At 34.7% G+C, this 9,952-nt stretch overlaps 1 protein-coding gene across 2 annotated transcripts; it reads left to right on the forward strand.

The window, feature by feature from the left end:
* Window positions 1-2,675: 2,675 nt before the first annotated feature.
* On the forward strand, window positions 2,676-8,798 carry LOC110873652 (diacylglycerol kinase 5). 2 transcript variants are annotated; one of them, XM_022122634.2, is made up of 14 exons: window positions 2,676-2,919; window positions 3,042-3,084; window positions 3,648-3,849; window positions 3,942-4,064; window positions 4,147-4,275; window positions 4,366-4,451; window positions 5,023-5,134; window positions 5,613-5,661; window positions 5,773-5,855; window positions 6,412-6,479; window positions 6,599-6,673; window positions 7,188-7,275; window positions 7,404-7,520; window positions 8,288-8,728. In XM_022122634.2, the coding sequence occupies exons 2-14, from the start codon at window positions 3,053-3,055 to the stop codon at window positions 8,603-8,605; spliced, it is 1,482 nt and encodes a 493-aa protein (XP_021978326.1). In that variant the 5' UTR covers window positions 2,676-2,919; window positions 3,042-3,052; the 3' UTR covers window positions 8,606-8,728. The 2 variants fall into 2 exon arrangements, with proteins under 2 accessions (XP_021978326.1, XP_035832139.1); XM_035976246.1 differs by lacking the exons at window positions 2,676-2,919; window positions 3,042-3,084 and having other exon boundaries at window positions 3,397-3,849; window positions 8,288-8,798.
* Window positions 8,799-9,952: the final 1,154 nt, after the last annotated feature.

A 9,952-nucleotide genomic window follows, 5' to 3' on the forward strand; every position in this document is an offset into this window, starting at 1 on the left:
GTAAGCATGTTTTCGCACACCGAACCTATCAAAGCTTATTTCTAAGCCATGTTTAGGTTATATATGGTATGTTTAACTTATGATCAAGTTCCGGACTATACGTTGCCTTACGAAACGGCAGACTTTTGCAAGTTGACGCAAATAGTCCCTAAGAGCGAATAAACTTGTTTTTGCCATACCAAAGCCTTTAAAACTTATTTCTAAGTTATGTAAAGGTTTTTAAGGTATGTTAAGTTTATGATGAAGTTCCGGAGTGTTTGTCGCGTTAAACTGATCGTGTTTACGCATCAGTTTGCGTATAACTCTCCAGAAAGCGATATAGAGTTTGAAATCGATCAAAAATCAACATGAGCATAAAATCAAACATAAATGACAGACATTGGGATCAAAACACACTATTTTATTAATATTGTATTGTTCAGAGTTTGTAAAATGATATCACAAGCACAGATGTCACACGTATGCCAGAGAAAGCTCCAATCAATCTTTAATTTAGTTGCAAGGGTTTTGAAAAAAAAATCAAATTCAACAGTGGCTACGAACCTTGGGTTTTGAAACCAATAGGGTTTTGGGCAATCAAATGGATATGCTTATCACACGTGAGCACCAATAAACCACCAATGATTGGGAAGTATTCCTTCAAAAAAAGTATGCGGCTGTGATTTTTTTTGAGAGAATAAAATTTTTTTAGGATTCTTGCAAAGATTAATGGGGCTGACGCAAAATTTCTAGAGTTTGATTTTTGGTTTTTTTTTCTGGTTTGAGGTTGAATCGGCTGGGATAGATTGTAGATGATGAGCAAAGTGTTCAAGAATCAGAAACACTGCTTTGATACCATGTTGATTGGTATAGAGAAAACACTGTGGTTGAGAATTGTTTGTATTGAAATGTATTGTACAAAAAAATAGGGTTACAAAGAATGGTGTTTATATAGAACACCAAGTTACATATTTAGCCCCTACACTACGACACATCATTCACTTTCCGACACATAGACAAGAAATGTAACGAGAGAATGGTTCAATTTGTATACGTAGGGGTGTTCAAAAACTATTTGTATCCGAAAATCCGATCCGAATTATCCGATATCCGAATCCAAAATATATGAAAATTCGGATATCCGAAATTTCGGATATCCGAATTTTTGGATTCGGATAATAATTTTAAACCGAAAATTTAATTTTTATTTTTTTTTGGATATCCGAATATTCGAAAATATCCGAAGTATCCGAAAATATCCGAAGTATCCGAAAATATCCGAAAATATCCGAAAAGTATCGGAAAATATCCGAAAAGTATTCGTCCCTGTGGTTTGTCAAAAATCACTATTTTAGTCCATTACTTTAAAAATTGCGATTTCAGTCCCTGAAATCGCAATTTTTAAACTAATGGACTGAAATAGTAATTTTTGACAAACCACAGGGACGAAAACAGTAATTAATTCCGAAAAATATCAGAAACTTATATTCGGAAATCCGAAACTATCCGAAATATCTGGTTCTGAATATAAAAAAATTAAATAAAAGATTGGATATTCGGATATCCGATTCACTATCCGAATCCGTATCCAAAATTTCGGATACGGATTCGGATAGTGAAATCTGGTATCCGAAAATTTCGGATATCCGAAATTTGGATATCCGAATTTTCGAATATCCGGTTTTGAACACCCTTACCTGTATGGCAAGCTTTGATCATGGAGTTCCATGTTAAGTGGTTTCTTTGTGACATTTCATAAGACAACTTACATACATCTTCCAAGGCTTAACCCGAGGTTCAAATTCGCATTTAGAAAAAAAACGTGAGAGGTGAAAATTGAACTTTGAAAGCACTTTTACAAGTCAAAGACTTAAGTAGTTGAACAATCCATTATTTTTGTAGATGGTTTTACCTCATATTTTATTTATGGTTCACTCTGTATTTTTTATATCTTACTCTATTTAAAATTCGAAACCCAATGGGTTCATATGAATCTGGAACTTAGTACCTAGCCTCTAAAGAAAATTGGTACGAGATTGTAATGTAAATCGAAGAACAAGAACAGTAGATCTCACGTATTAGATTGGTATATATAGCTAACCTAGACGTGTTAGGCTATAACTAGGACACCTATTAATCAATTACATGATCTTTATCTAAACACACGTCCTAACCTAACATGTATAAGAACCTTCGATAATACCCACTAATTAATTTATAATATTTAATTAACTTGAATCGCAAGTTAACCTTTCAGTCGTCCCTTCACACACACAGGCTACAGGTCAACTTGGAATTCCCAAAAACCTCGCTCTGTAGACAACCAATAACTCAAATTTTTTATTTTTTTATTTTTTTTTTTAAATTAACTTTTCATATAAGTAGTCTTTTTTTAATTATTTTTGTTTTCTCTTATCTCACATTCTTAATCAACAAGTTTAAATTTAAAAATATATTTAACTCGAGATTAGAAGAAATAACTTAGTCTCCTTGTTGTTATCATGTATTTTGACATTTTACATATATATAAAACGGACATACCAATCTTTTTCATATATAACCCAGTCAAATAATTAGAATTTTATTTGGGGTTCTAACTAAACGGCTTTATCCATATTTACACATCTTAATTCAAATTAAGTTGTCTACGCTTCCTAATTAATTTTATGAACGTTACCACTTATAAATTAACACAATTTGAAATCAAGGAGCCATAAATATTCAAATACAATTAAAACTCAGCGTTTTTGTGTCCCCAAATTCTCGCAGCACGTCTTCGTTGATCTAGGGTTGAAACTTACAACCATAACTGCTTTCAATTCATCTAGATCATCTCTCTGTTCAACTTTCTTCTAGAAACTGCTTCAATCTGATCCGCTGTAACTAGTTCAGGATTTGAAGATTTCCGATCGCTTGAGTGTTGTTTCCACTTGCATGCAGGTAGTATTTTATACCTTGCCTGTTAGGTTTTGTTGATTCCTTTTCATTTCTCATATATATACATATATGAGAAACTTGATGCATCTGTTGATTGGCGGTTTCTATGTGGTTTATCGATGCAGTTTTGAGAGTAATGACTAAGGATTTGAAGTTTCAGTCTCACAGGTAATGCGGATTTTAATGTGAAATTCAAATTCTAGGGTTTATTATTCGTTGTTGATGTTCCTAGTGTCAGTTGATTCGGAGATTATCCAGTTAGATGAATCGTTAGTGTGTTGGATTTCCTTTTTGATTGCTGGTCTATCATGAAAGAATCTATTCTTGTTTATCTTCACATGTTGTCATCTTCACATACAGTTGGGGGTATTTTTGTATCATTTTAAAATAATTGGATCAATTGGAATCTGTTAAATCATTGTTTCTTGGTCCACAATTATTATTATTTTTTTTAATAAAGAATGCATTAGATTGAATTCTAAGCAAGTAGGTAGCGTGTGAAAGTTGAATAGAACAACCTTCGAGGGGTGGTGGTGCGGTGGTAAGCTCTCAGTTCCTCTCTAGGAGAGGTCTCATGTTTGAATATTGCTTCCACTGGTTTTCTTTCATAACCTCTTGAAGGCCACCTGTTTAGCGTAAGTTGGGATTTACCTGAGGGTAATGGTGGGTCCCGTGAGTATACTAGTAAAAAAGGTTGTAGAGAACCTTACACAACCAAATTATTCTTGCAGCCAAGTTACTACTTGCGTATCTGAAGATGGCGGTTTAAAGGACTTTTGGATACCCGATTACATACTATTAAGCGAATCACGAGTCAACAAACCATCATATATTCCAGCTTCTCCTGTGGTAGTTTTTGTCAATTCAAGAAGTGGTGGCCAACTCGGTGGAGAACTTTTGATCAGCTACCAAACGCTCCTAAACAAAAATCAGGTTACCAGTTTTGGCTACACTGTAGAAATATTGAGAATGACGCGCGTATTCTGAATTTTGAAATGTTTTAATGTTGTTTGTTGGTATTATAGGTATTTGATTTGAGCGAAAATGCTCCTAATAAGGTGCTACGTGAACTATATTGCAATATAGAGAAACTTAAACGTAGTGGAGATTCATTGGCTCCCGAGATCCAGAGGAGGTTAAGAGTTATAGTAAGTTTATTTAATGTTATATTTTTGTTTCTTTTTTTCCTTTTATTGTTAGTATTATTTATTAAAAATATGTTTGTACTAGGTTGCAGGCGGTGACGGAACTGCGGGTTGGATTCTTGGGGCGATCGCTGATCTTAACTTAGCTCAGCCACCGCCGGTAGCCACAGTGCCGCTAGGAACCGGAAACAATCTCCCATATGCATTTGGTTGGGTATGATGGTCCTAATTTTATATCATTCGGAATTAGGTTCTAGAAATTTGGTACGAATAAAAACAAAAATATTTTGTTATGTTGATATAGGGAAAGAAAAATCCTGGCACTGACGTTAAATCTGTGAAGATGTTTCTGGATCAAGTAAGACATGCAAAAGAGATGAAAGTTGATAGGTAAGTAATTATTTTCAAGATGACATATTAAATGATGTTTATCTTGTTTAGTTTCGGACTTACGGTATAAATTGACAAAGTGCAACAGAAAGAAATCAAGAATCAATGCCTTTGTACCAAACAAAGTTAATTTATTTCCGTAGAAGAAAAAGAAGATAACTTGCATTAGATGCTTTAGTTTTTCACCAATGGCCGCGCCTTTTGAAGTCAATATTCACTTCATTTGATTTATTATTATTTTTTGACTTTTTAGAATATTAACCCAACAAGATATCATGCCTTTTTGGTTGTAACTGCACTGAATACATTTGCACTCCTGATATTCTTTTAGTTTATTACTTGATTACATATTTTAATGTTAATTTCATACAACCAACTTGATCTAGCTTTATGTGGGTGCTTTAAAAGATTAAATTTTAGATAATTGGTATCATTCAGTTTATTTAAAGTGAAATCGACAAACCAGGAATGCTGCAGCTGCCACTTTCTGCAAAACCAAGACAAATTTGAATCTACGTCATACTCGATATATTATAAGACTTGCTAAAGTTTACATTTGTTGTACTTCCAGCTGGCATGTTCTCATGCGAATGAAAGTTCCAAGAGACGGTGTACCATATTTGGAGCTACCACACGCGTTCCATGAAGTCCAACGTGTCTCCCAATCAGATGCATTAGATCAGGTGCTGATATAACACACACACATATACACATAGAGGCCAGTTAACGTACAAGACCCCCTTAACGTGTGACGATACGCCATATGCGACCACCAATATAACGTGCGTAGTTATGCAAAATAACATGCGTAATTAGGGTTAACCCAACTCATGCGTAATTATGCAAAAAAAGTGCGTAATTAGGGTTTAACCCAACCCATGCGTAATTATGCAAAATAACGTGTGTAATTATGCAAAGTTATTACTTTTGTGCCACCGCGTTCAATTGAAGGCCTGGATTAGATCAGATGTGCGGTTGAGATGCTCGTGTACGCATCGCACGATAAGGAGGTCTTGTATTTTAAACTTTCTCTATATACATATATATTATTAGCATTGTTTAATCATTAATTAAATCTAGTATTTTTGCTTGTTTTATTTTCATAGTGAGAATTTAGTGCATTTGATAACTTTATTATTATTCTGTTTCTTATTTTTACAGGAAGGTTACCGCACATTTCGTGGAGGATTTTGGAACTACTTTAGCATGGGTAAGTGTTTTAACTTTTAACTTCTCGGTTTCCTTATCTATATTTAGTTTTCATAAATAATTGGATTCTCCTTAAGCTTTTTTAATAACATTCTATTGTTTATTTCTGTAGGAATGGATGCACAAGTCTCATATGGGTTTCATAAAGAAAGAAAGCTGCACCCAGAAAAATTCAAAAATCAGGCGGCTAACCAGGTGCTCATTTACTATCTACACTTAATAAAAAATCTGAGTTAACATGTGTTCCTGAGCTACTAAACCGTTTTTCACCTAAGAGCAATCAATATTTTCGTCCCTGAGGTTTGGCAATTTTTACGACTTCTGTCCAAAGGTTTGTTTTTCCGCATCTGGATTCAAAAAGTTTGAAATCTTGCCATTTTCATCCGACGCGTTAACTCCATCCATTTTTCTTCGTTAAATGAGGGGTATTTCCTCCTTTTAGACATTTTTTTTATTAAAATAAAAAACACTATTAAGAAATAAAGATACACCTCTGTTGACTTTCTAGTTATGACTTATCTTATAAACATTAACAAATAGGTAAAAGGACGAAAATACCCCTGACTTAACGTTAAAAAAATGGAGTTAATGAGTCGGACGAAAATGGCAAGATTTTAAATCTTTTGGATCCAAATGTGGAAGTCACAAAAGTGGTCAAACCTCAGGGACGAAAATGACATTTTATACTTTAATAAATTCTCTCTTTAAATAATTTACTTAGCATTGTGTTGCATAACTTCTTCCTGATCAGAGTGCGTATGCAAAGCTCACATTGTCACAAGGATGGTTTTGGGCTTCACTTTCTCATCCATCTTCATCGTAAGGATTCAAACCAAACGATTTTCTTGAAACAGTGAAAATGCGTATATTTGTAATAACTGACTGAAGTTATTATGGTGATGTATTTATCGGATTCACATTATGTGGTCTTATGACAGGAATATAGCACAACTGGCAAAGATTTGGATCATGAGAAAGCCAGGTCACTGGGAAGTCCTCTCCGTACCTCCCACGTACGTTCGCTGATCTTTTCTTTGCTGCTTTCATTTTACAATATTTTAAAATGCAGTTACAATTGGTCGTTAAATTGACCGCTAAAATTTATTATGTCTCAAACTTTAAATCGAGTAATGCACATAAAGGTGGTGAAATGGGTCGATTAGGCAAATTGGTAACAGGTCAAAATGGGTTCAAGTCAAACCGAGCCATTTTTGGTACGCGTTGAACATGACAGAACTGATTGTGTTGACCAGAAACACTTTTTGTCCAAAAATATGAATTTGCTATAATTAATTAGTGAGTATTTCAACAACAATCTTTTTTTCTGAATAAAATGTTTTGAAGATTTTAAAGCCCTTAAAAATACACTTTATATGACTTCAACCCACTTGACCCGTTTTTACGTGTATGACCTGTTAGAGATAAAATATAACCCAAATCAACCCATGCATAAAGTCTACATGGCCTAGTGAATATCAAATATCATTTGGACTCATTTAACTAAAATCTTTTTGTTTGTTTATGCAGCATTCGGTCAATTATTTGCCTCAACTTGCCTAGTTTTTCTGGTGGACTCAATCCATGGGGCATACCAAGCAGAAGGAGACTTCGTGTGGTTAGCCGTTGACTTTTTCTTATACAATCATAATGAAAATACATAGTTCTTTGACTTTTTCAGGTCCAATGGCTGCTTGCTAAACTTGATTCTTCATGCGCTTATATACATATATTTATATTTAACAGAAAGAATGGACTCATCCATACGTCGATGACGGTTTTCTTGAAGTTGTTGGATTCCGAAATGCTTGGCATGGTGCTGTTTTATATGCTCCAAGTGGGCACGGGACCCGTCTTGCACAGGTAACAATTTGATTTTAATTTTAGAGTAAAGTACACAGATGGTCCCTGTGGTTTATCAAAATTTTGGATTTAGTCCCTTGCTTTCCAAAAAGTACACGGATGGTCCTGTGGTTTGCCCTTTGTAACACATTTAGTCCCCAACCAACAAATCTAAAGGTTTTAGCATGTCCAAATTAGGGACTAAATGCGTTACAAATTGCAAACCACAGGGACCATCCATGTACTTTTGGAAAAAAGTTGGTGACTAAATGCGTTACAAAGTGCAAACCACAAGGACCATCCATGTACTTTTGGAAAAAGCTAGGGACTAAATGTGTTACAAAGTGCAAACCATAGGGACTATCTGTGTACTTTTAGAAAGCTAGGGACTAAATCTAAAATTTTGGTAAACCACAGGACCACCCGTGTACTTTACTCTTAATTTTGAGTTGTTTTATCAAAATTCAAAAGTGGAGTTACAAATTCGACCCATTTACTTATGGGTTGATTCAGATAATATTTCATCCCCAAAATATGCCAAACGGGTAATAAAAATTTAAAATAAAAGAAAAAAATGTCAATTGGTTGGAAGTCGCCTAAAGTGTATTCATATTTCATAACACATAAGTCCTCTAAAATATTTTATTCAAACAATAATTTTGTGATCATAATTATTGGTTTTGTTATTTATAATATTAAAAAAAAAGAAGAGAAAAAAGTGTTCGTGGGTCAGCCGAACCTGTCCCAGCCCGACCCATTATGACCCGTTACTGAACCTATATTTTTAGGCAAGAGGAATCCGATTTGAATTTCACAAGGGTGCAACAGACCATACATTCATGAGGATGGATGGGGAGCCGTGGAAACAACCTCTGCCTAAAGAAAACGACACAGTCACTATCGAGATTTCATGTTTTGGTCAAGTGAAGATATTGGCGACCGGAAACTACCCATCGAAAAGTGTAAATGACCCTTCTACCCCTCGCACACCCAACGATAACGAACATGATAGTGATGACGAAGAGGTTTATGAAGACAGAGGAAAGTTTGGTGCGGCTTCTAGTTTCAAGTTACCCGAAGACTTTCACATATCTCAAGTTAGTTAGTTAGTTAGTTATAACCCGTTTTCCTTTTGGTATGAAATTTGTTCACTTTTGCGGCCCGAATGCTGATACATGTAAATCACTAGTGATACTTTTAAATTATCAAGTAAAGAAAGAGGCTTATCATATGCATTCCGGTGTTGTATACATGTATTATTTTAAGCTATAGTTCAAATAGCTCGTAGCTTGCTCAAAATCAGCCCGAGTTATCTCGTATAATTTTCAAGCCAAAGTAAAGCTCATTTGTCTTTCATTCTGTTGGACCTTATGGAATTTGATTGAATGGGGTCCTTTAAGTGCTTCGTACTCATTGCTAATCTCATTTTGTTATTAGGGTTGTGCTAGTTCTTTGTATCCCCATTGTCTTTAGGCCGGTTGGGGTGGTGCCCACATCCACGTCACCTTACCTTAATAGCGCCCCCAGTACCACCCCATTCTAGCCAAAGGTGGCGTTAAGGCAAGCCTTCGTTGCTACATTAGCGGGTGTTGAGGGAAGATGTGGGGGGGCCCATGTGGTCTTGCATCAATCAACATTTTGTTTTCTTTTTTTTTTTTTTAATTTTATTTAACTATTAGTTAAACAACACTATTAAAGTCAAAGGACGGGCTAGTTAAAGCCCCCGCATAGCAGTGGCGGAACTAGCCCATTAAATCAGGGGTATCCCCAAAAAAGTTTACCGTGTAATTATACAATATTAAAAAAACGACAATAAATAAATAAAACAAGACAAATACCTAATATATTTGTCCTCTTCTTTTTTTCATAGCTTAAAATCGTTAAATCACATCGTCGTCTTTTGCTTTATGAAAAAAAAATTCTTTTTCGACCGCACAAACCATGTCATTGTTCAAATGGATTATTTTATTATTTGGGCTTTATTAGTTATTACAATTTGGGCTTAATTATCATAAAACTAATTATTTGAGTTTAGTTACGAAACAGGTTTTGAGCTTAATGAATAATATCAAGTTTTATAATTTTCTTTTAGAGGTATCCTCATATATGTTTAGGGGTATCTTATGTATAAAACCAAAAAAAAAAATAGACTGCGAATACGGGGTTGAGCCATAGCCCGTGCTACGGCTAATTATACATTGATTCCGCCCCTACCGCATAGCATGTGGGCTTTAAACCACATCGGTCAGCCTTATGATGATGATCTGCTTCCATCATTTTTCTTTGTTCTTGAATCTTATTCTATAATCAGTTTTATTTTTTATTTTTTTTCTTTTTTTTTCCTGATTGCTAGTGTGCTTTAGTGATTTCGAGACGGCTCTACATGTAAAAGAACCGAATTTTCAATGAACTGTTCGTTCAAAGGGAATTTTGTTTATTTGATACCGAAAGAG

The sequence above is a fragment of the Helianthus annuus genome, chromosome 8 (genome assembly GCF_002127325.2).
Source record: "Helianthus annuus cultivar XRQ/B chromosome 8, HanXRQr2.0-SUNRISE, whole genome shotgun sequence".
In the NCBI taxonomy this organism is placed as follows: domain Eukaryota; kingdom Viridiplantae; phylum Streptophyta; class Magnoliopsida; order Asterales; family Asteraceae; genus Helianthus; species Helianthus annuus.

Coding starts and splice junctions, on each gene's coding strand:
- LOC110873652 (XM_035976246.1), top strand. CDS start 3,577: ATGGTGGGTCCCGTGAGTATACTAGTAAAAAAGGTTGTAGAGAACCTT. Junction 3,850..3,941: donor CGCTCCTAAACAAAAATCAG/GTTACCAGTTTT, acceptor TTGGTATTATAG/GTATTTGATTTGAGCGAAAA. Junction 4,452..5,022: donor AAAGAGATGAAAGTTGATAG/GTAAGTAATTAT, acceptor TTGTACTTCCAG/CTGGCATGTTCTCATGCGAA.